Source organism: Hypoxylon fragiforme (assembly GCF_022984875.1).
Source record: "Hypoxylon fragiforme strain CBS 206.31 chromosome Unknown GGS25scaffold_5, whole genome shotgun sequence".
Classification (NCBI taxonomy): domain Eukaryota; kingdom Fungi; phylum Ascomycota; class Sordariomycetes; order Xylariales; family Hypoxylaceae; genus Hypoxylon; species Hypoxylon fragiforme.
The window spans coordinates 2,679,740-2,704,259 of record NW_026054760.1 but is presented as its reverse complement, the minus strand read 5'-3'; the positions used below and the strand labels follow the sequence as shown (position 1 = coordinate 2,704,259).

Sequence of the window (24,520 nt, the reverse complement as noted above, 5' to 3'; positions counted from 1 at the left end):
TCCTGCCTCGTCAATTTAGTTGGGATGAGCATCTCACGATGATGGTTATTATTTATACATTGCTTTAATTTCTTATGTTGCGGGCAACTTTTCGTTTCAGTATTGTTTATAATCTCAGTTTATATTTTTTTTCCCTTCTTGTAGATGAATCCCTCTCATCATTCTCACTCGACGACACTATCAATTTGCAACGGGGCAGCTGGTCGGCACTGTTGATACTTGGGCAACGCTCAGATGGCGTACAAGGGTGAGGAAGACCAGGCTTCGTCCGTCGATGGCAAGCACTCGGAGCTTCTATACAAGTCTCTTGATCAATACAACAAGGAACAAAAAAAGAGGAAGCGCCCTTCGATAATTCTCGGCGCTCTTATACTTCTTTTCCTAGCGTCCTCCGGGGGCATCATTCTTGCGGTGGTGTTGATGATACAGCCGGTGGAGATTCAAGCCGCATGTATCGCACGAGACCTCATACTATTCGCCGCTGCGATAGCTCTATTCTACATCTGCATCCATATCAGAGGAGCGAGGAAGAACTTTAGGAGAAGAGGCCCCGGGCCACCACAGATCTATGGCGACTACCTTCATGCCAGCGCGCTGCTCGTCGCACGACTCGGTATCGCCGTTTGGGTGGCTGCTCTCGTCGCCACGTGCGTCATGATTGCCAAGGCGGCCCCTTTGCCGGGCCTTGCTGGAACAGCGCCGTATCTGGATCTGGTGATATGCATTGGTGCCATGTAAGGAAACCCCCCGCGGACATGCCTCTACTAGATTCAAGCTAACTCGAAAAACAGACCATCGTTCATCACGATATCCGCCTCGATCGAAAGCAACCCCACGCCTTTCGCGACCACAGGGTTAACTAGAAGCGCCCTACTGACCCAACGCGGTAGTGCCCGCTTCACCGGCGACTTCGGACCAGACCTAAGCGTTTCTCGTCGAGCCTCGTTGCAGCGAAAGGAGAGCAACAGCGGCTCTATTTTAACACTACCGACGGCAGAGATCTTCCGGCTGGGAGAGCCCAAGCCAGCCGGACCCCGGGCCCAGAGTAGTGCAGGACCCCTTACGGTAACGACCAACGACTTGTCCTACGACGACGATAAAACAGAGCTCATGGCGAACTCTCCCGTCGCGACAATGCACAACATATCCCCAGTCCGAGGCGCCAGACTCTCGTCGTCTGCAACAGCGCCACCCATGCCGAAGCTACCGCCCTCGTTCTCCAGGTCCCCTCCACGACCAGCGTATAACCCCGGGGGGTGGCCCAGCGAATGGAACAACAACAACAACAACAACAACAACAACAACAACAACGCAGCCGAGCAACTGCAAGTCCCGCCGATGGCCCGCACACCCTCCCGAGACCGCGCGCGGAAAGCCCAGTCCGAATACATCTCCCCCCCACCTTCCTCCCACTCTTCCAACTCCGCCCATTCGTCGAGGGCTAGCACGGGACACCGCGTGACCCCCAGCACCAGCATCGCCAGCAGCGCGCAGCGCTCCCGGCTGTCGACCGTCCGGTACGCGGCGGAGCCGGAGGTCGCGGTTCGCCAGGAGATAAGGGTCATCAGGAACCCGAATTACGTGCCGCCGAGCGTGGTTGATGTCCCGGATGAGACTGCGGATCACCCGCACCACCACCATGACAACAGCAACAACAACAACGACGCTAGTAACAGCAATAATGGCGGTGGTAACGGTAGTAGCACGACAGACATCCGACCGCCAGAGCCAGCCGCCACACTACACCCCCTGCGCATGGAGCCGCCAATGCGGCTGCAGCGCCGGCCGTCGAATTTCTCGCGTCCGATACCCCCGACGCGGGGGTCGGAGGCGGATTCGGGCGTCGAGATGAGGATGTCGGAGGAGGGAGGCCTTAGGCCGCCGAGGAGATGATTTGCTGAGTGGATGGGATGAATGATTTGTGAAAATAAACGGCCGAAATTTAAAAAGATACCCCACTGTCTCGTTGTATAATATGGAGGAGGAGAATGGTCCTGGAGATGACTACTATACCTGTTGGCTTTGCCATTCGATTCGATATATCTTGAAATAATTCTTTTGATATATAAACTGAGTAGATACCTACACATGGTTGCAGCGCGAAGTGATTGAAGTTCCTTTATTGAATGAAGAAAGAAATATCAGTGGGATTCTACATCGTCTAACAAGAGCCTTGGTGCTGCTCTTCGATGCCTGGTATTCCTGTTATCTATGAGTAAGCTGGTCACGAAGCCTTATAAAGTCGCTATCCTGAGATCCATAGGTACTGGAACGTCCAGGTTGGCTTGTAATAGGTACCTAGGTAGGTAAGCAGCTACCTTATAGGCATACCAAGTACTACGCCTACAGGGACAAATTATGGAACTCAATCTCTGGATGGACTGACTAGGTAGACACTCTTCGGCCAAACTCGACACAGCTTGACTACAAGGTCATGTACTCAACAAGTTAGGGTGGTAGACGTCACACCCATAGCCATCAAATGGAGCCCAACCTTCTTTATTAACCAACTCTTTCAGCCAATGCCAATATCAACGCCAACTGGCACATCAACTGAATTCCCGGCGCGGGTCTGCCAATCAGACGATGGCCGGGTCAAGGCTATAAGCCCTAACCAAAGCATGACTTCTAGCTCGCTTCAATGTATCGCACTCTTTCGAGAGTTGATGTACCGTAATCGAGGGTGGTAGAATGGCCCACTGAAACCACGACGACGAGGCGCGAGCTGCCGGCTTGAGGTACATGTCGGCCTCGATGGCAATGGGAACAACCGCCCCCTAATTCAAACACGAAGCCTGCGGCCTTCGGCCGCTTCTTGGTGTAAGGAAACTCAAGAGGCTGGGTAAACCTGTCTTCCGACCCTCGTTGAAGGCGGGTAGGTCAAGGGGTAGTAGGGGCACCTTGGACTTTCAAGTACGAGGTCACTTTGCCTAGATTCATACCTGGTAATATAGGTACGTTAGGCAACTACTCGACCCGAAGTCAACATAAAAGCAATGATGGGTGTATCTAAAGAGAACCGTTCGATATAGCTGTACCCAGATAACGAACATAAGTAAGTATATCGGATTGATACCTCAGACTAAGCCGTGAGCAAAGTGTTCCTGTGTCTCTAACCTTCAGACCTTCCATCAAACGCTGTTGACCAGATGGGCATGTCTTCGTGGCGATGCATAAGCTGATAAGGCGACCACATGGGGGACCAGCGTATTGAGAACCGAGAGACTTTTGCCTCTCTGTACGTCATATATGCGTACCAGCGCTAACACGAAACTGTACGAACATCACCAGTAAGACGCGATGATATCGCCACTCCCATGTACGCCGAATTATATCCACGACTGGACAGGTCCCTACCTAGGAAGGTGTACGTTGGGGGGGAGTTGTAAGACGCATACATGTATGTACTGCACATCGAGAAAACTGTAACCATTCGCAGTCTCATATCCGGACTCTTGCCATGATTTCAACAGCTTATACCATGGCATCGTTCTTCAAACTATCTTCACTCCGGCAACAACGGGCATGATCTTGCCATTGTCCTGGCCTTATCGCCGTGGCGCGACGTCGGGCCAAGTTTGGGCCTAGAGTGTTTGATGTAGTAAGGTGCCGCGCGAGACGTCTGTCTAGGACGCGCCGAACTATCAACACCGCCGCGTATAGAGCAGACCTTTAGGATGACTGCGATTGAGATGCAGGTGTCATGGGTAGTAAACCAGACTAGGCACTAGGGAGTTTCGGCATGGCTGGGGGGGTGATGTCGCTGATGCACCAGCGTTATCTCCTACCCGTCCGCCGGCCGTTTGGTCGCCGATTGTTCAAAAGAGACTCTCTCACACACATAGGAAGGCACCGAGTAGTATTCCTCTGATATCAGGACCAATGGGTGAATGTCTAGCAGGTCAGCATGATTTTAGCACCGCCTAGTTATAGGCTGACCTTCAAACAAACGGTCGTGGTATACCAACACGCACGTCATGCCGGCCACTTCCTCAGCCTTAGAACGGTAGGGAATAACCAAGTTTAATATGTTTGCTTGAGTGGCAGGCTAAAGGATAGCAGAAGCTTCTCGTCCAAGGTTGTGTATGTATGCTAGCGAGGCACCTTCCAAGGCTGAACATAGTCCGTCCTCACGCCGTCTCCCAATAGGCTACGACAGGAAGATAGATGGACGTGTCATATGCGGCCTAGTCGCCTCTTGATTCTCAATGCGCCGCATGGGATTGCCATGCGTATATACCTCATTGGCTGTCCGGCTCTGGTGATAGAAACCGTGACAATCAGGGCAAGCAAGTCAGACCATGGGAGGAGGAAGGTCTCCAATAAAAAAGTTGCCTCCTACTGAGATGGCTATCGTACTATTATACCCCTCCCTCTAAAGGTCGAGCCTGACGTTGGTCCTGAGCCCGGCACGGACCCCTTATAGCTCGGCAGTACGATAAGCCTGTGATAGACAAAAGTGTACGAAGTACTAACCCGGACAACGCTTGTTTGTCCGTTAGCTTTAGTCATTTCAAGATAGCACCTAGGCCCTAGATAGATACCTAGCAGCTGCCTAGTAGTAGCCAGCATATTCTAGATATGCATAGAAGTAGGAAGCCCCAAGCCCGGGGGAAAGGGATATACTAATCCAGGCCAGGCCAGGCCAGCATAGCATGAGCAGCGCAAATGCTTTTTTTTTTGTTTCTAAAAAAGCACTGTAGGACCTTAACTTGAAGATCGATAGCGGTGTCTTAGAATCCGGTATTTCCTGGTAAATGGTTCGTGACAAAACTTTGCCTGGGGCGGTGATGATGAGCGAGCCATGGAGCGAAGGGGGGGGGGGGGGTAAGGTAGGGGAGCAAATGGGGGAAGACCAGTTCTTTATGAACGCGAAAAACGCGGACCCCTGCATTCGATTCGCGCAAGTGGAAACAGTTCGTGTCCCACAAGAAGCACAAGAGAGAGAGAGAGAGAGAAGCGCGATCACTTTAAAGTGTACTTCGGCTTGGGGACCCGTTCGGTGGTGGTTCCGTTTGGATCGACCCCCCCTTTTTTGTTTTACCTACCTTAGGTACCCTAGAATCCTAGATACTAGGTAGGTAGCGTAGGCAGTTGCTTCAACTTGCTTGGGTGTGTGTAAGAATAGGTACTACCATGTCTACTAACCATGTCTTGGATTACAGATTGAACGCGATGATTGGCTTTCGTTCGTATGCATCTACTATGTAGCAGATGCAGTAGATGCATACAAGATGCATAGTTGCGGATTCGATTAACTTTTCGGGCGCTGTTACTACTTGGTGAGACGGTCTTGACGCTTTGAATCAGCTGAATGGACAAATCAGATATTGGGACCGGGGAATTGCATGAGGGAGATGAGAGAGATGAGAGACATTTCCAAGAATTGACGGCAACATTTTGTCCGCATCCAGTCAAGTCCCAAGTGGCCCTTGCACACTTTGATCCATGCAGGTAATCAGGTAATTGTCTCCGTCCAACTTGTGGTGACCCCCTATTTCTGATTGGTGATGACTCCAGAACTATGACCATTTTACACCAACACCACGCGTCCACAACACGAAAGGGAGAGCAAACCGATTCCCGCAAGTCCACCGAGAAGTTCATTCATTCATTTGAACTTCGTTTGAAACCTATGTACTGTACTGTACCCTACATACATAGCAGTGTCATAGCTGGAGGTATGTGATATGTAATTGAATCCCACAACTACCACTACCGCACTTCCCAATTTCCTCGCATAACTTCCTACATTGACCTGCAGTAGGCCAACCATCTATTGTTCCAATCATCTATTCCCATTGTTTCTCCCTTCCTAGCCTAGTCCCATTATTGTTTGATCTAGGTACTGTGCTTGTGCCTATCTACACACAGTACGTATTAACTCAGTACCTAGTACAGACTGTACAGTACCTACATTAACCTGCATCGTACCTATTTATGTATCTCCATACCAGGCATACCTCAGGCAGCCCTGGAGACCTGCAGTAGTACGATACAGTGTAGGATACAGGGCATATGTACTTGGAATTCCCAATTTCCAACTTTTTACATACATATATGTACATACATCACCCTACAGTACCTACTTTTTAAGCCAAGACATTGGATCTCCCGCGTCAATCCTCCACCCTTCCTGGCCTCCACTGGCGCGACCTTCCCTTTTCCCTTTACATAGTACACTCTTCTACCTCTCTACCTCTTCCTCTTCCCCCCCCACAGGCGACACACTTGCGATGCAATAAGACCTGTCAATTCCCACCCCTTCCATCTCTCGCCCACTTTTTCTTCTATTTCCCCCCCTCCTCCTCCTGCTCCTCTTGCAACTGGTCACTGGTGAATTTGAAGAATTAGCAGTTTGGTTTGCTCTCGCTTCCCAGTTTGACGATAACATCAATCAGTGCAAAAAGGAATCAAAACAAACAAACAAACAACAAGAAGTCGTGACAATTACCTAACACATTCTCCCTCAAAAAGACTTTTTCTTAGGCGTCAATCGTCCCTGTCGACTACTGCGCACCTTGCCAACTACGATCGGTGTCCAGTAAATCCTGGGTATCCTTGGTTGCCCCAGATTGAATTCAATTGCAACTGGTAATTTGGTAGTTCAATTGGACATTTGAGAAAGATCCCTTGACACGTACAAGAACCACGTCAGACACATACATACCGCAATGGCTACTATCGCACGCCAACCCTTTGCGCCGCTCGACGGACCGCGACTGCAGACACTGACGAGCCAGAAGAACCGACAGAATGGTAAGTTATGGAGGAATATATAGGTGCATGGCGTGTTTTAGACACCAATTGCATTGGTGTTTTGATATCCACTTACCTACCTAATTACCCAATGCCAGAAGAAAAAAACAGGCGATCCATCTAGTCCACAATCCAATCCATCCGCCATACTCAAACCCTGCGCACTCTGCAATTCTTGTAGAGTTGAGTTTGGAATGCCGTACTAAACAGTTTTCTCATAGCTCTTTCAAACTCTCCTGGAAAGCGAAAGGCGGCCGAAAGCTTAGATACGGATGATTCCGAGAACGTCGACCCGCAACTCTTCTCTAAGAGATCGAAGGGCTCAGATAGCAGCAATAGCTCGACTAAGGATCCTCTTGCCAAGCCGTCATTCTTTCTCACCAAGTCTATAAGCGCCAGCAACATCGCTGTTGCCAGCCCGCCCAAGGCAGCTACTCCCCGATCACGATCGCATCTCAACCCCAAATCGCCCACCAAGTTGAACACTGGCATTACGAAGTCGCCTCTGTCTGCGCCCGCTGGCCGATCCCCAACTCGTGGCAAGAAAACCGGCATTCTCTCGTCTCGCCGCCGCACCGGCGCATACTCTCGCGTGGACCCGCCTTCTTTCGGCCTCTCTAGCACTGGAACCCCATTTTCTCTCGACGCCGCTCTGAAAGGAACCATCCCCAGCTACGCCAGCCGCCATCATGGCTCCAGCAAGTCCGTCTCCAAAGCACCAGCACCCGCCGCTGCCACCGCCGCCTCGCCTAGCTCCGTGGAATTCGGCAGCCTGCACGAGAGCGAGATGATGAAGTCGTCGTGGTTCTTCGACATCCACGAGGACACGCAGGAGCAGGAGATGACGAACCTGCTGCAGCACAGCACGTGCGTGCTGGACATCAGCTCGGACGAGGAGAGCGAGAGCCGCCGCCAGCGCGAGCGCGCCGAGGGCAAGGAGAACGTGCCCCCCGCCGACGACGTCTCGCAGACCTCGTCGCGACCCCGCGCAGCAGCAGCAGCAGCAGCAGCAGCAGCAAGACAGGCACCTCTATCAGACGACGAGATGGTGTTCGAGAAGGAGCGCTACCCGCTCGGCGAGATGAACGTCCGCGAGTACTACTCGGAAGGGTATGATGAGAACTCTGTTGTTCTGGTTCTTGATGACGAGGAGAGCGAGGGCCAGCAGCAGGGAGGTTCCAACAACCACAACGGCGAGCTGCCGTCTTCTGCCCACCAACTCGAGGACCCGCAAGAGTCCGCGGCTGAAGAAGCCGTCGTCGTCGTCGCTAAGAGCGTCGCGGAGTTGATGGAGAAGACGGACGCGCCGGCCCCCGGAGCTGCCCTGCTCGAGCCGTTGGAGGGAACAGGCGAGAGCTTCGAGGTGTGGGAGAGTGGGAGCGCCAAGGATGAGGCGGAGACTACGGCTACGGAGACGACGATATGAATTGGTTTAATTGCTATGACCATGACCACCACGAACTTCACGGACAAGTGTCCTCGCAATGTATTTTGTGTTTTTTTGCTTTCCTCAGGACTGATACTGCTCCGTTCAGTCGACTAATTACCTCGGTACTATAGCCCCCACACGGAGTATTGTGATTATTACTACTGCTGCTGGCGTTCTTGGAATGGAATGGCCGGGAGGCAATGGTTACGATATGGGAATCTGGATACCGGTGGTCAACTGGGCGTTGGTGTTATGGCTCAATGGTTGGCCGTGGATTTGTACATTTGTACATTGCTCTGTTTCTTCCTTTCTATTGCTGTGTTCAACCAATGCAAGCACCGATGGTAATTTCATATTGAGATCCCCCTTTGTATGTCGTGAGTGAATTGTAATTACACAATGGCAAGGTTGAGTTAAAAGTGAATACCAATCAAATAAGTTGGAAGTGCTATAATAGAATGACAAGGCCTAATGACGTTCTACTGCAAGTACAATTAGCAGGTAGCTATTTTCCGAGTTTCCCACCCACAATTATCTTTCGCCTTAATTAAACCTTATATGTCTATCAATAACCATCTGCATGAAACTGGCGCTCTTTGGCGCTGAAAAGAACAAATGAGCGAGCTAGCTATGGCTGCCTAGCACCTACCTATCATCTTACTATGTAGTGATAGGTGATGAATTCATCACGATATAACGATTACATAAGGCAGCTTGTGACCCCACTGCTAAATGCGCGTTTAGCTAGTACGTAGCAACTACCTATAGCAGGTAGTAGGCCAGTGTTTTTAACCGTTTAACGGTTTAATAAGGTAGCTCAAAGGTTTAAATCCTTCAAATTTGGGGTCTTAGTTAATCACGATACATTCGGCCGCTTCCTCTTCATCATTCGATATCATCTCATGTCTCAAGTCTTATAAGAAGACCATCTCATACCCAATTGATACTCATCTACTGATTGCTTCTCACACATGAACTACCAACTAATTCATCAGATCTCACTTTATTTACTCTACGGAGATATCAACATCGTAAAATACCTACATATCGTAAGGAGATCGTAAAGCCAAAGGTCACATCATGGCCTCAATAAATGATCTCGCGACAGCCGCGACCATAGCGTCATCGGCTGTAGCACTTCAAGCATCGCCCAAACCAGAGGCGTCTCAATCTACCCCTCCACCACGCTCACCGTCTCTAAGCGCCGTAGCAGCAGCCTTAGCAACGCCACCCACCCAGACTGGCTCGTCATCAGAGTCCATACAAGCTGCTAGGCCAGACTACGCAAACGAAGATGGGGACTCTATAACTGTCGCCACGGGCGCCCCACCCATCTTAGCCGCGCCTCTGATCATATCTCCGCAGGCCGCGCCAGCGCCACCACCCGTCGCGTCGGACGGGGAAACCGTAGACGCGCTGGGAATTGGGGGTCCAGATGAGAGCAGGGGCGCTTCCAACGAGCACAGTCCCACGGGCGACAGCATGGACGGTGTCGAGAAGGAGGCGGAGCCGGTACCTCAGAAACCTGTGCGCGGCACGTTTGTCGTGTTCGAGGGCATGGACCGCGCGGGGAAGACCACGCAGGCCAAACTGTTACAGCAGAGGTGCATCGAGAGCGGGCGGGAAGTGCGGTTCCTGCGGTTCCCCGGTGAGTTGGAGCAGGCGAGCGAAGCTCATGACGAGATGAAGCGTGTGCGTTTTTGCTAATAGAGTCCGTTCATAGACAGGACGACGACAATCGGTCGCATGATCGACTTGTACCTGAAAGGCCAGGCGGAGATCGACGACCACGTCATTCATCTGCTGTTCAGCGCTAACCGATGGGAAGCTGTGTAAGTTGTTGCCTCCACTAATTTATTCTGTTTGAATCGAGCGAGTGAGTGAGAATCGCCAGACTTACAACTCACGCTTGTCGCAGTAAGAAAATCCACGCCGAGCTCGAGGCCGGCCACACGATTATCTGCGACCGCTTCTACCATAGCGGCATCGTGTACAGTGCCGCCAAGAACATCAAGTCGCTATCCTTGTCTTGGGCGAAAGCACCCGAGGTTGGGTTGCCACGACCTGACATGGTGTTGTTCCTGGACCTCGAAGAACAGGTGGCGCGGGAGCGCGGTGGCTGGGGCGGTGAAATTTATGAGAAAGGCGAGGTGCAGCGACGCGTTCGCGATTTATTCTGGGGCCTTAGTATGGGGGATCTCGGCAACGCCGTTAACACCACTACTAGCAGCAAAAACGCGCCTAGAATCAGGGACCTGGAGAGGCTTGGGAACGGGGCGGGCAGAGGGGAGGCTAGCTCGGAAGAGGGCGAGTTTAGGCAGGAAGAGGAGGACATCCAGATCGTGGATGCGGATCTCAGTGTCGAGGAGCTGTCCGAGAAGGTGTGGGAGCTGGTACTCCCGAGGCTGGAAGCAGTGGAGCGAGGCGAAGTGGGAAAGACGGTGAGGACGGTGCGGTGAGTTTTCCACAAATTGGTACTGAAAACGCGGTACGGCACGTCGCGACACGACACGACACGACACGATACGACACGATCATATTGGACCCTTTACGCGTCTTCCCAGCCTCATCCGGTCTATTGGGAATTGCGCTGTCTCACCTTGATCCAGGGACTGCTGTCAGAGGGAAGAGACTAGCAAGTCGCGTTAATTGAAATCTCATTTCACCCAAGACACGCGTAGGCATGTCTTAACTCTACCAGACTACGAGAACACCGTGTGGAGTCCGAAATGATGCCCAGTCCGAGCTTTGGGTGGGATCAATATTAATTACTTGCCTAGGTAGGTGCTCAGGTAGGCTGGGTAGGTTAGGTACCGTCATTAGGTAGGCCTACAGGTTCGATCGTTAGTGATCTTCTACAGCTGTTGTACAACACCTACGTCAATCAATCAATCTATCAATCAATTAATTGATCACTGGGCAAGTAAGTAGGTAGTCAACGTTTTTTGTAAAGTGTTTGTCAATTATCAAGGAAACTAGTTACACAAGGAAAGAGAAAAGAAAAGAAACATTGAATCTGTCTGCAGAATCAAAAGCTCATCGATAGTTCACAGTAGAAAACCCGCTCAGAGTCAAAGGTGTCGCCTTGCCTGTATGTATTGGATACAGGCTTTGAGTTGGCTTCTAAAGTGGCAATGAATGGTGGTGGTGGTGGATATGGGTATTCCGGTGCTGAAGCCTTGATAACGCGCTGTCGTGTTGCAGTAATGTCTGCGCGCGCGGTGTGGTGTATGGAATCATTCGTATGGTTGGCGATGTCTGTTTGTCTGGTGTCGTGTCCGGGACTCCTTTTTTTTTTTTCTTGTGTGCGTTTTCCCTCCCCATACCGGATAACTAGTGGTGTCTTGACGGCACTTTTCCTTTCCGTAATCTTTTCTTCTTTTCTGAATCCCGGATAGTAACCTTGAATAGCTTGACGACTTCCAGCCCAACCTTTCTTTCTGAATTCCTAGCTCGTTTCGTCTCGTCTCTTCTCGTCTCATCCCATCTCCATGTCTCGATACATGCCCATGGTAGACATTCCCCTACAAGCGAGGATAGGCGTGTCTTACACTCAAACACTCAAACAACTACTCAATGAACTTCCCTCCTCTCTCCCCGTCTCCTCGCCTCCCATCTTCTCAGCCCCCTAGAATCCACGGACATAAAGCTCCATGTTGTATTTCTCTAGATGCTTTAGTTTGTGGGTCACAATCAGGGTCATCTTGAGATCCTTCTTGTCATCGCCAGCCAACCGCCCCCCCAGCGGCAGTCTCTCCAGCGCCTCAAAGATCGTGATCATCCGTCCCGCGTAATCCACCAGCTGGAAGCCGAAATAATCCGTGAAAGAGCCCGCGTGGCCGGGAAGGAGCGGCAGGTGCCCCATGATGCGCGCAAAACACTCGACGGAGGCCGCGTACCGCGTCGTCGTCGCCGCGGCGTCCTAGGCCGCGCCGAAGGCGATCTGCAGGAACGGGCGCGATTCGAGGGTCAGCGCCGACACGGAGATGGCGTTGGCGCCCCAGAAGGAGGCGATGATGGTTCGGAAGTACGGGAGGTCGTGGTAGAACTGGCGGGTGAGGGAGGCGACGTACTGCTGCTGTGAGAAGTTGTTGGGGTGTTGCTGCTTCTCGTTGTCGTTGATGTACTTGGAAACGCTCTTGCTGGTAGTGTTGATGCTGAGTTTACCGGTATAGTAATCTTCGGCGGCGATGAGAGTGGTAGATGATGAAGTGGAGGAAGATGAAGATGGAGAGGGAGAGACGCTAGGGGCGATAGTAGGCTCCTCGACGTGCGACATGCAGCCTTCATGCCACATAACCGGGTAGTACTCCATGGTGAGCTGGGGAACCTTGATGCCCATCTTCTTCAAATTGCGGTCGACGCAGCGCTCGTACACCTCGAACTCGCGCTGGTACATCTGTTTCTCTTTCCCGTCGCTCTTGGAAACAAAAAATGACTTTGTGGCCGGTTGGAGGTGGAAATCCAAGAAGCTATGCAATATAATGGCCTTGTCCTTCTTGCCGGTGATGATTGTTGACACCATCGGGCCCTCGGCAGACTCATGAAGGACCTCAGGGATGGTCGGCATGATTCGGCCGTTCATGGCTTTTCTCCAACTCATTCTCATTTTCGCGGTTGCGATGATAGTTCAACTAACAGGTAGGGTGTTGGTCTCGGTGATGGAAGTCAATATGACAAAGTGACAATGATTGCTGATTCTCACTATATCTTGTTGATAAGACGTTGGCTTTGATAGTATCTTAATGACAAGATGAAGTAGAGAAATAATTTTGAATCGAGAATATCGATCTGTATGTTGGTCTCAATAATAGAAGGCAATGTGACAAAAGTGACGATGATTGTTGCTTCTAATTGTATCTTGTTGACAAGATGAATCAGAAAAATAAAATTGAATCGATAATATCGATTTTTCGATGATGAAGGGTCGTGTAAAGGGTTCGGGTGGGTGTGGTTGTAAAGTGGAATAGACTGAACTGGTTTGTGTGTGGGAGGTGTGGAAGGTTGTAAAGTTCAAGATGAAAAGAACTGAGAAGCAGGTTTCTTAAATACTTGAGAATAGGGACCCAGCTGCTCTTGCTGGACACAAGATCAGGTTCTCAATATCTTGCCAGAGGTTGATGCCTGGTAATCGACCTGAGAGATGGAAGGGGCTGGGTTCTAGTTAGGTGTCTGGTAGGGTAGGGAGGGAGGGATCGAAATCGAAATTCCTTCTCTTTCGACTTCGAGTAAAGTCGAAAGGGGTAGCACATGTATCTCATATGTATCTACCTAGGTAACCAAACAAATTAGGGAGAGGGCTGGCAATATTAGGGCTACTAGGTAATCAAAGAGCAAGTACTTCACGATAGGGGCTCCCTGATCACAAAGAATCACTACACTAGGTTCTGGGTAATATCAAGTTGCTGTAAATATATGTCTATGCTTTGTATTCTTGTATTCTAGCTACACTTCATATCCCCTATGAATGTGAATAGGGGTTCCTAGTATAAGTGTAGTTGTGGTAGCTTCTCACTCCTATAAAGGGGCACAATGCTGTGGCATTAGTGCTTGATAAACGTACAGCACTTAATAAATACCACTAAAAGCTCAATTTAGGATAAAAGCCACTACAATTAAGTACTTGAAGCTACCTAGGAGTACATCATGGTATCGACTGTCGCAAGATGGCCTTGACAGTGTGGTTAGGGGAAAGAATCCACACATTTGGCTGCTACATCATATTCAGGGGTAAACGACTTTAACGACTTTCTGGGATCCATCATACACACTTCCTAGCTTGCTTTGACACTGTACTAGGTATATATCCTCAGGTTCACTGGTAACTCCTTCCCAAGTAGATAGGCACTCAAAGTGGCCTTATATGATGGGAGACGCATCCATTGAGTTGTGAGCTGCAAAAACCCACATGTCTATCACAGCATCACGATGAAGAACTGGTGTCTCACTGTTCCCCAGCAAGGCTCCTTCCTCCTTAGATATTCAACCTTACATATATGGCTCCAACATAAGCGGAGAATTCACAGCTGGTATGAATAATAAGCATGGCATTATGAGCTTTTCCATCTGTAATAAATTCCATCTAGCTACAGCCTTTCTTTCTTTACCCATCCACAAGACGAGAGCTGTTTGTTACACGGCCTACATAAAACCCCCACGAAATAATACAAGCAACACAGCAGTTACTTATGCTATCAGCTCTCATCTTGATTTTCCTCCAGTGATAACTTTCAAGCCACCATCACTGAGCAAATCTGATGCTTACAGCTTCCAAAGATTGACTGATACTCGCAACTCTGCTGTCCATCACCATACCAACATACACACATACATTAATCTCTGGCAACTCTAGAGCCCCATTTACCTACCTCAACCTGTTCCTCACCAAAAGCCTTTTATTTTGTCATCATCTTCTGTCACTGGTCGCCATGTCTCACGCTCAGCCGGCCCAGACACCCCAGCAAGGTCCACAGCCGACCGACAAGCAGCTCATCGAGAAGCTGCGTCTTCAAGTGAACATCTTCCGCCAATGCGGACGCAGCATTCGCCAGGACCGTGCTATATATAGCCAGCTGTATCAAGAGCGAATGCGGGAACAGCAGCAAGCAGCCGAAGAACAGACTGATCAGCATGCTCCTGCTGCTGCTGGCGAGAGCTCTTCTGCTGCGGGACCTAGCGGCAGCGGTGGCAACGCGGACATCCCTCGAAGCTGTGACTACTGCGTCGGCCTCACGATCAGCAAGGAATGCCTTGAGAAAGGCGGTTGTGGACGATGAAGGAGGACTGTGATCATGCACAGGAAGTGCCTACCTATCTAGTAGGCTAGTTTGTGTGCAAGATAGATGCCTCGTGATCGACCGACTTTGTGATATGGTGATGGAGGCTCGTCTGCCGGGTTTCTGTATGAAGTTGCCCCCGGGATCAACAATCGCAACTCTTCATGTATCTCTAAGCTTGTGGTGGGTTCGTGCTAGGAGATAGCTTTCGGGTATGCCCTCGCAGTGACTTCATTGACAGTATACGGAAATTGATACGTGACCTTCATCTATTCTCTTGTTCATTGTATGCGTAAGACCCTACCTATGCTTTTGTGATATTGCTTTGTATGTCCCGTGTAGCCACCGCCTACCTAGATACGTAACATCCTGTTGTTTGTATCCTGGGTCGCCTACCTGCTGACCTACCTACTAAAGTAAGTTGCTACCTATTCTCTAAAATCCTCCCGACGCCAGTCCATGTTTCGGCGACCATCTGGGTAAGTATTGCGATGTCATTGCTAAAAATATAGACCTCTTCCCTAAACGTACCTACACGACAAACATAGGCAGCCAAGCCAAGATTTGAAGGATTGCCTAGGTTTGTTTCATTCGCGATGTCGCATAACTTGCATATTTCGAGTTCCAGAATACTACCCCCTTCAACAAAATCCTTCCCGCTTCCTCCTTCCTCCCTTTCCCTCCGCGAGGTACTAGGTGGCGCGGGATTGGGCTTCTTCCGCTTACTTAGATACTTCACTGGCATCGCCTACCTACCCAGATGCGTCCCAAGCAGAATGGCACCCAATGAAGCTCATTGAAGAACATGTCGCCGTCTAGGTACCCAAATAGGGAGGTTACTCGCCCATTAACGAAGAATTCGATCCACGTTACGACAACCCTGCATACCTATGTACAATTCCTGGCTCCCTATTAAAAATATCTACACAGTACAAGCCTAGCTGATGATAGTCACGATATCCGTCTTGGCTAATTTCGCCCCCATACCCAGGCATACACTACCTATGAACACGGGCCCTCTCTCGCGGAAGTTTTTTTCCCGCTGGTGCTTGTGCTTGCCGGCTATCGATTCTAGGCCAGATCCTCCCGAAAATAGTAGAGAGCTGATCTTATCCGAATGCTTCGATGACGGCAAAAAAAAAAAGGGATATTTGAAGATCGATCGACGGGAGGCCCACGATGTTTATTCACCGATTGCGATTTACGTGCCTTGGGCTTGGCTTTCGCGGCGAGGACTAGTATCTCGATTGTCCCGCTCCTACGATATCGCACATCTTGAGTAAATGGCAGAAAGAGTTTACGATAAATTCAGAATAGACAATGATCTACGGATTTTTCAGGTGTACAATACATATATATAGGCACGGAGGCACAAATGACTTGGCCATCTCAACGGGTAGCACAGCTGCCCTTCATATTTAACGCCATTATAAAGATATATTAAATCATTTCATTTGTCCTGTCATCTACATCTTGCATATAAAGCCGTTAAAAAAACATTGGGGGGGCCGGACCGTGGAACAGAAGTCGAACGAATTAAATAACATTAGGAAATCCTTTGCTGCATTTGTCCAGCTCTGTAATGGCCCAGTACCCATAAGCACATCCCGTAGTGTATATCAAAGTCTAACACTCCCAAAAACCCGTCGTGATATTTCGCGCACTCTTAATTAAATAATTCTCTACGCCCGCCACCGACGTGCGTTATGGGGAATCATGTATCCCAAGGCTAGAGAGGATGCGGGTGCTGGCGGCATCGCTCCGGTGGCTGTTCCGGCGGGCATGGTAGAGTTGACTGCCTCTGTCGGCACAGCAGTCTCGTGGACCATGGGCGGAGCGACGGACGTGGAATTAATGTATTGTGCCATAGTTGACGTTTCGTGAACCATGGGCGGGACAACTGCAGTTGAATGGACCATGACAGATGTCGTTTCGTGGACCATGGCAGACGTTGTTTCATGGACCATCGCGGATGTGGTTTCGTGGGCCATCGCGGTTGTTGTTTCATGGGTCATCGGGGGAACTGCATCGCAAGCTGACGCGACCTCAGTGACAGTGACATGGACGACTTCGGAAACCGTCATAACATGCGGTGGTAAGGTAACATGGACCGTCTCGTGGACAGTTTCGGTCACAGCCTGCGTAACGTGTACGGTCTCCTTGACTACCTGCGGCGGAGCAGTGATGTGAACGGTTTCAGTAAGCACCGCGGTCTGTAGATGGCTGAGGACCTCGGTCTTCGTGACAGCGACAGTCACAGGCACGCTGACTGCGACGCTCTCCTTGACAGTTTGCGTTACCGCTACGCTTTCCTTAACTGTTACCGGAACACTAACTGCGATAGATTCCTTGACAGTTACTGGAATGCTGACGTGTACAGATTCCTTGACGGTCACTGGGACGCTGACGGCAACGCTCTCTCTGACTGTCTGTACCTGCGTCACAGCTACGCTCTCCTTGACTGTTACAGGAACGCTGACAGCAACGGACTCCTTGACAGTTACTGGAACACTGACGTGTACAGTTTCCTTAACAGTCACCGGGACGCTGACGGCAATGCTTTCCTTGACTGTCACCGGCACCGATTCCTTGACCGTTACCGGAACGCTGACTGCTATCGACTCCTTCACTGTGACCGGAACACTGACAGCAAAGGATTCCTTGACTGTCACTGGGACACTGACGTGTACCTGGACCGTCTCCTTGAGAGTCTCCAACTTCGTTACCGGAACACTGACCTGCAGGGTCTCCTTCGACGTCTCCACCTTCGTCACGGCAAAGCTCTCCTTGACTGTTTCCACCTTCGTTACAGGCACGCTCACCGCAATGGTCTCCTTCACGGTTTGCGGGGGTAGAGTTACGTGTACGGACTCGACCTTGGTCTCAACCTTCGTCTGGATGGCGGTTTGGACCACCGTATGTAACTGGGTCTTCGTGACGAGCTTCTCTTCCACCTTAGTCACCTGGATCGTCTCCTTTACTGTTTGGGGAGGGAGCGTGACGTGTACGGTCTCTGGAGGTAGTGTAACATGTGCCGTTTGCGTAACGTGTACCGTCTCTTTCACCGTCTCCTTCACCGTCGAGGGTGGCAGGGTTATATGGACGGTCTCTTTCACCGTTTGAGGTGGTAGAGTTATATGGACTGTCTCCTTTACCGTCATAGGTGGCTGCGTTATATGAACCGTTTCCTTAACTGTCTCTGGCGGCAAGGTTACGTGAACTGTCTCTTTCACCGTCTCTTTTACTGTCTGGGGCGGCAGTGTCACATGTACCATCTCCTTTACTGTTTCTGGCGGCAATGTTACATGAACAGTCTCTTTTATCGTCTCTGGCGGCATAGTCTATAGCATAGCAAGTTAGTAAACTTAACTCATGATCTTGGTGTATGCTGCTTCATGATTAGAAGCTATAAAGACTGCTTACCACATGTACTGTTTCGTGCATGGTCTCGTGAACAGTCTCAGTGATGACCATCTCTGGCTCCGTAGCGACAGCTACTGAAGCCAGGGCCAAGAGTGCCGGCACATAGCTCTTCGAGAGCCGCATATTTGTTCTGAAGAAAGGAAGCGGGAAAAAAAAGACTGACTAGGCGAGTCTGACAGTGAACGAGATGATTAGAGAATGAAACTACCAGAGCACCCAAAAAAAAAAGATATTGAATTAAATGGCTCAGCCTTCAAAACGAAACGAACGAAAAACAGTGATAGGTAAAAAGTTGAAAAATGGACGGATCGACCGTGAAAGAAAGAAATCAACGAACACTCAAGTCAAGAGAGGTCTACGTCGAGGTGAAGAGAATGGATGGAAAGAGGCATCGTCCCTGATCTTCATCATGTAGGAAACCAAGACTTATACCCTAGCTTTGCCATAATCGTCCCTAGCAACGATTTTCCAGTCCAGAACGTCAAGAGTGATATCACACAGGGGTGTCTTGCGCAAAGCAAGGGGCTACGTGAAGTGACATCTCTGGCAGAGCCTTGTCCTAGATCGTGGGCTGACGCTCAGTGCGCACGCAGGTTACTCAATGGCGCAGCTACAATGCTGCTATGCAGGCTTGATGTTTTGGCTTGTCGTTGAGGATCGAAGGGGGGATTTTACATATGGGAAACACCGTGCCGAAGAAACCCCTGCCATCTGAAGTTGACGTTGGATGCCCAGCTTTCCGGGTTCAATGCAGGATGGAGCATGGGGTAGCTAAGGGCCTCAGGTGAAATAAAGTGGTTCTGGCCATGGGTCGTGACTCGACATAACCTTATCCAGATGAAAAAGGCCTATTATGGATGATGAGGAGCATCTGTGGATATAGTTGTCCGGGTGCTTTCGTGCCCGTGCCCCTCGACCACAAATATTCCCGTTAGTTAGTACATGGTGAGGCCTACTACGGTAGTCTGGCATATGATAGATATGCTTCAAGGATGATACTCTAGGACTGTTGAATCTAGAGACGGGAATCGATTTATCACTCTCTATCGGAGTCTATCCATCTTGAATAAAAAGGCCTCAGAAAGACTGCAATAGACCTTCATTTTCATACTGCTGATATACTGCTGATAGTGCATTGAATAGACTTATACCACTAAGTGTGATTGCCGGCGGCAGTTGGTCAAGCCGAATACACGTGCTTGGAGCTTTAAAAGGATGACAGCTCGAGCTACACTAGGTTAAAATGGTAGCTTGTATTCTGGATGGCTAGGTTTCATAAGGTTCTCCGGTTTCGCTTGGCAAAGGGAGATCAAACCCCTGCATGAATATCGAGTATATGGGATTCATGGGCTTCATCGACTTACTAAGATATAGATAGTCATTGGCCAGAGAGATAAGCTATTGAGTACTTTGGTTAATTGTTCAATGTTCTCTCTACTTTTTATTTTGTTGATGATCAAATATAGAGGTACTAACCTTAGATACCTAGTAATAGGTAGCAAAGCCTTGTGGGAAAACCAAAAATGAGGCTTGCTTGCTTCGTTGCCAGTAAATCCACGTTATTTCCAATTTCCAAGTGGAATTTGTCTTGGGAAATTCAAGAGATGAGTTCGTATCGGCCAGCCTAGTGACTCCCATGTTGTTATGTAAATAAACTGACCGTGGTTCTGATTTGCAGGTTCATCACCACGGAAGGGGCGCCAAGTGTTGAGATCGAGACAATGCCAAGTGTCGCGCACATACATAGCGCCAGGGTCTCACACAGGCAAAGATGAGCAGGATCGCCGTGGTACCGTCGGGCTTACTTCAAAGGATGGGATTTTGCCGGATCATACTTCTATCGCGGGAAGTCGTGATTAAAATTGGCATCTGTCAAAGAATATTTATTTCTATTCGAGGTGCTGCACTCCCCTTGGAACCGTTTGGAGACGTTGGCTTGCTCGGTCTTATCGCAAGCCACCAACTGAAGATTGGGGTTATTGACACCGCATCGGGAGGCACACTGATGATAGATTGCACCGAACCCTTTTTGTTGCAATAGGCACCGACGATTCATCGACGTCTAGGTCTGCTACGTCCCTTCATCGTTAGGCTACCAGCAAAAGTGTACTAACCTTCCTACCTTCCTACCTACCGGTCTACCTGTCTACCTGTCTACCTACCTTGGTATGTATGTAGTAAATACTGTACTGGCTACAGATCCTCAATACTAGGTAGAATTGGATGTTATAAAAAGAAAAAGAAACTCAAAACCGAAACGAGACTACTGGATAGCGATACTACCCTTTATCCATTGTGTTTGTGTTCAAGGAGTTGAAAGTGGTACTAAGGTAACATTGAATATCAAAATGACAGACAGCCTTGGAAGGAATTTAGTTGATCGAACATGGGTTAGATGGGTATTTCGGTCAGCCGGCAACTGCAGAAAGATGTTAATGCCACTTAATGGACGTGGTTGATTTGAGTCGGGCCAATTCAGGTGGGTTGGGGGTGGGGGGACAGAAGGCCTCCACGGCTTAGAGGAAGTACAGTAGTTAACTAGTTATTGAAAGTGAAAGAATTCTAGAATTTATTATTTCTGAGAATTATGAGAGTCTAAAGTTCTCGGCATCACGTGGAGATTAATTCGATAAGAATTAAACTGTGGGTTTCAATGTTTATCATCTGATTTCTTCTGTTTGAGTGGCCGTTTTACGGAGCAGCGGCAATTGAAAAGCTGAAAGGTAATTTAACAGCTGCTGACTAACAGTTTCTTTGACTGAACATGTGTTTGACAGCTGCCATAAGTCTTACATAGTACTGTACAGTTGGCATCAACTCCAAGACATAACTAGATGCTGGGCAGGTACGCTAGATGGAAAGTGCGATGCATAACAACTAACATGCATTTATTCCGAATCTCTAAGAGCCCAGTCGCCCAGCCATCATCTTGAACTATCCAATGTATCCATCTCTTCCGACACATGCCTATTATTAGTACTACTTTTATCTAAACCATCAATATGTAGTATTAGGTACCATGCAGGTACTATAGTAGGATGGGCTGAATTGTAGTTGCGATCAGCTGATACTACTGGCATCTATTTCGAAAGCGTCTTTCGTACATGCAGGTGTCCACCATTTACCAAAGTTATGATATATATTGCATGGTACCTATGCCTTCCACCGAGTGTCGGACTTGGCATAACGGATCTGATAAGGCTTCGCAACGGATCAGATAACTTTATGTGGCTACATTCCGGGATAATGCCTCACACCCAGCCAGGATGATTTCAGGTTAGATCTTGCAAGACGGTCAAGAGACGCCAAGGTCCGCGATGATTTGCCCAGGAAAAGATTTTTCTATTGGCCTTCGCGGTCTTATTTCAGGGATGATTTTCCGACCTTATACGAGCAAATGATCAACTGATTTGATCGGACCCTAGAGAAGAAATGGGGGTTCAGCCCGATTCACAACACGTAATATATAGACCATCGCGTGGGTGCGCGATCTTGCGAGATATGCGAAATACGAGATATATATACAGCGTTGCGCCGCAGTGTTTGTTCTAATGCTACAAAGGTCATCATTTCTTAAAACTTGCGCTCAACTTTGCGTAAAAATCTCATCACTATGGCTGTCACCACGGCTGAAGCCATTCCTGCCACTCCGGCACAGGATATTAAACTGACATCAAATGGTGAAAAGGTTAATGAGTTTGGGGACGCCAACGAATCCAAATCCGAGACGGATTCTGATGCACATATGCAAGATGGTGTCAAGCGAGTCGAGGCCATCACCACCGTGTGGTCTAAAGAGTTACTTATCGTCATGTTTATTTTGTGAGTCCATTTTCTTTTGTCATCTCTATGCAGCGACATGTGAGTAAAGTTGATTCTAATAGCCTTTGCATTTTCTGTTTTCTAGGCTGTACATAGTGACTTTCGTCGATATGTTGTTACAAGCTGTCCAGGGAAATCTCGTACCCTACGTGACCTCAGCCTTTGGGAAACATGGACTGCTAGCGACTACTAGCATCGTTGCTACTATAATCGGTGGTGTAAGCAGATTGACAATCGCGAAGATGATCGATATCTGGGGCCGGTGCGAAGGCTTCGTCGTTATGGTCATACTAGTCGTTCTCGGTATGGTCTTAAAAGCTACCTGTGTCAACGTCGAGATGTACGCAGCAGCCCACACCTTGTACTGGGTGGGCCACCTCGGAATGCAATACGTCGTCGACATCATCCTCGCGGATACTACTACCCTCAAAAACCGAATGTTGATAATTGGTATCAATGCAACCCCAACCATCGCAACCACCTTCGCCGGGCCCAAGATAGCCGAACTATTTTACGTGTATGCCAACTTCCGATGGGCTTTTGGCGCCTTCTCGATCATTCTCGTGGCATTCTGTCTTCCTGTCGCTATTATTTTCATCATCAGCAAGCGCAAAGCCGTCAGGCTAGGAGTCTACCCCGAAAGGGTTAAGACCCGGTCGGTCTGGGAATCAACGAAGTACTACTTCATTGAGTTTGACGGTGAGGCTATCCACGACACCATGAATATATAGGGATGTGTATGCTAATCTATCACAAAGTAATCGGAATGTTCTTGACGATATTCGGGTTCTCTCTACTACTCCTACCTTTTAGCATCGTCAACTATGCGCCCAATGGATGGAAGACTGGATATATCATTGCAATGATAATACTCGGCGCTTTTCTACTGGGTGTCTTTGCTATCTGGGAAAGGTCCTTTTCTCCAGTTCCGTACTTTCCCTTCAAGTTCCTAAAAGACCGGACTATTCTTGCTGCGTGCATGCTGTATGGTGTAATGTTTACCTCCATATAGTAAGCATTGATCTCACCCCTTGAACAAATTGACGTTGTCATGGTGCTAATATCAAGTCTAGCTGTTGGGATAGTTACTATAGTTCGTACCTACAAGTTGTCCACGGTCAGAGTATCACGGTCTCCGGCTACGTACTGAATACTTTCGCGCTCTCCTCATCCTTCATTGGCCCATTCATTGGCCTGTGAGTTTTCCTCCCACACCAATCTTAATACTGATCATCGTTCCTAATTAAAGCACAGCATTATTCGATACACTGGAGATTATAAATGGACCGCAATTGCAGGAATTCCTTTCTGCGTCCTCGGCACTGTCCTACTAATTCACTTCCGTACTCCTGAAGCTTCTATCGGATACCTTGTCATGTGTCAGATTTTCAATGGCATTGCTACCGGAATATGGTCTATCGCGGCGCAACTGGCTATCATGGCATCAGTGACGCATCAAGAAATTGCCGTATCGATGGCCATCTTCGGTCTCTTCGGATCGATCGGTGCTGCTATCGGCCTTGCCATTGCTGGCGCCTTGGTACGTAACTTTCTAAGTCATTTCCTGTGTTTCAACGTGATAGTCTTATGCCTCGTGATCTGCGAACTAGAATCGCTAGTTGTTTCTATTTTCCTCCTTCCTTTTCTCTGTTCCCTATTTCCTCTACACGTACACAGCCACTAACTAATATTTCAGTGGAACAACATTCTACCAGAAAAGCTATACGAATTCCTTCCAGAAGGAAGCAAGGACTCGGCTGCAGCCATCTTCAGCGATATCACCGTCCAGATGAATTATCCGATGGGAAGCCCCATTCGCACGGCAATTATCGCGGCTCTAGGAGATGTGCAGAGGAAGATGGTGATCGCTGGCTCGGCGTTCATTCCTCTTTGTGTCATCTGTCTCTTTGTATGGAAGAACATTAACGTTGTTAAACTCGAGGAGACGCGTGGAAAGCAGGGCAAGGGAAATATATGGTAGTTTTCGCGGCTCAAATTTTTGTATGAATTAAAAGCACCGATAGAAGTATACCCAATACATCCCCCCTTTTCAGCAAGTCTTCCGTCTAAGGAAATGAACTTTTTCACGTAGTAACGTGTCTCTTAGAGACTGATACTACCTAGTACTTACTAAGGACTGGCGTATTATTACAGGAACTATAATATTATAGCCCCTATTCCCTAACAATCCTTCAACCTCATTGTATGCCTACTAGGTAGGCATACAGGTATATACCTAGGTAGTCACTAAATATCAAATACATTGGTGGGTGGGACTTGTCCTTTGTTCTTCTTATATATAGATATGTTA

The 24,520-nt window shown here is 48.9% G+C and overlaps 6 protein-coding genes across 6 annotated transcripts; 4 read left to right on the top strand and 2 right to left on the bottom strand.

Moving 5' to 3' along the window:
- Window positions 1-234: 234 nt before the first annotated feature.
- Window positions 235-1,893, top strand: GGS25DRAFT_521971 (uncharacterized protein; the record flags this gene model as incomplete). Its single annotated transcript, XM_049264145.1, has 2 exons — window positions 235-734; window positions 792-1,893. The coding sequence occupies 2 exons, from the start codon at window positions 235-237 to the stop codon at window positions 1,891-1,893; spliced, it is 1,602 nt and encodes a 533-aa protein (XP_049116944.1).
- A 4,641-nt stretch (window positions 1,894-6,534) lies between these two features.
- Window positions 6,535-8,277, top strand: GGS25DRAFT_291004 (uncharacterized protein). The gene is made up of 2 exons (XM_049257563.1): window positions 6,535-6,759; window positions 6,981-8,277. Exons 1-2 carry the CDS (start codon window positions 6,675-6,677, stop codon window positions 8,183-8,185), a joined length of 1,290 nt encoding a protein of 429 aa, XP_049116943.1. The 5' UTR covers window positions 6,535-6,674; the 3' UTR covers window positions 8,186-8,277.
- A 677-nt stretch (window positions 8,278-8,954) lies between these two features.
- Window positions 8,955-11,209, top strand: GGS25DRAFT_491589 (thymidylate kinase-domain-containing protein). Its single transcript, XM_049261114.1, has 3 exons — window positions 8,955-9,836; window positions 9,912-10,020; window positions 10,107-11,209. The coding sequence occupies exons 1-3, from the start codon at window positions 9,269-9,271 to the stop codon at window positions 10,645-10,647; spliced, it is 1,218 nt and encodes a 405-aa protein (XP_049116942.1). The 5' UTR covers window positions 8,955-9,268; the 3' UTR covers window positions 10,648-11,209.
- Window positions 11,210-11,816: 607 nt separating this feature from the next.
- Window positions 11,817-12,797, bottom strand: GGS25DRAFT_521968 (uncharacterized protein; the record flags this gene model as incomplete). The annotated part of the gene is made up of 2 exons (XM_049264144.1): window positions 11,817-12,110; window positions 12,171-12,797. 2 exons carry the CDS (start codon window positions 12,795-12,797, stop codon window positions 11,817-11,819), a joined length of 921 nt encoding a protein of 306 aa, XP_049116941.1.
- A 3,591-nt stretch (window positions 12,798-16,388) lies between these two features.
- On the bottom strand, window positions 16,389-18,637 carry GGS25DRAFT_290893 (uncharacterized protein). Its single transcript, XM_049257562.1, has 2 exons — window positions 18,388-18,637; window positions 16,389-18,305 (listed from the first exon to the last, which is right to left on the bottom strand). Exons 1-2 carry the CDS (start codon window positions 18,508-18,510, stop codon window positions 16,647-16,649), a joined length of 1,782 nt encoding a protein of 593 aa, XP_049116940.1. The 5' UTR covers window positions 18,511-18,637; the 3' UTR covers window positions 16,389-16,646.
- A 2,651-nt stretch (window positions 18,638-21,288) lies between these two features.
- GGS25DRAFT_491581 (MFS general substrate transporter) lies at window positions 21,289-24,263 on the top strand. The gene is made up of 6 exons (XM_049261113.1): window positions 21,289-22,209; window positions 22,295-22,908; window positions 22,968-23,220; window positions 23,283-23,405; window positions 23,464-23,749; window positions 23,906-24,263. The coding sequence occupies exons 1-6, from the start codon at window positions 22,001-22,003 to the stop codon at window positions 24,188-24,190; spliced, it is 1,770 nt and encodes a 589-aa protein (XP_049116939.1). The 5' UTR covers window positions 21,289-22,000; the 3' UTR covers window positions 24,191-24,263.
- The last annotated feature ends 257 nt before the right edge of the window (window positions 24,264-24,520 follow it).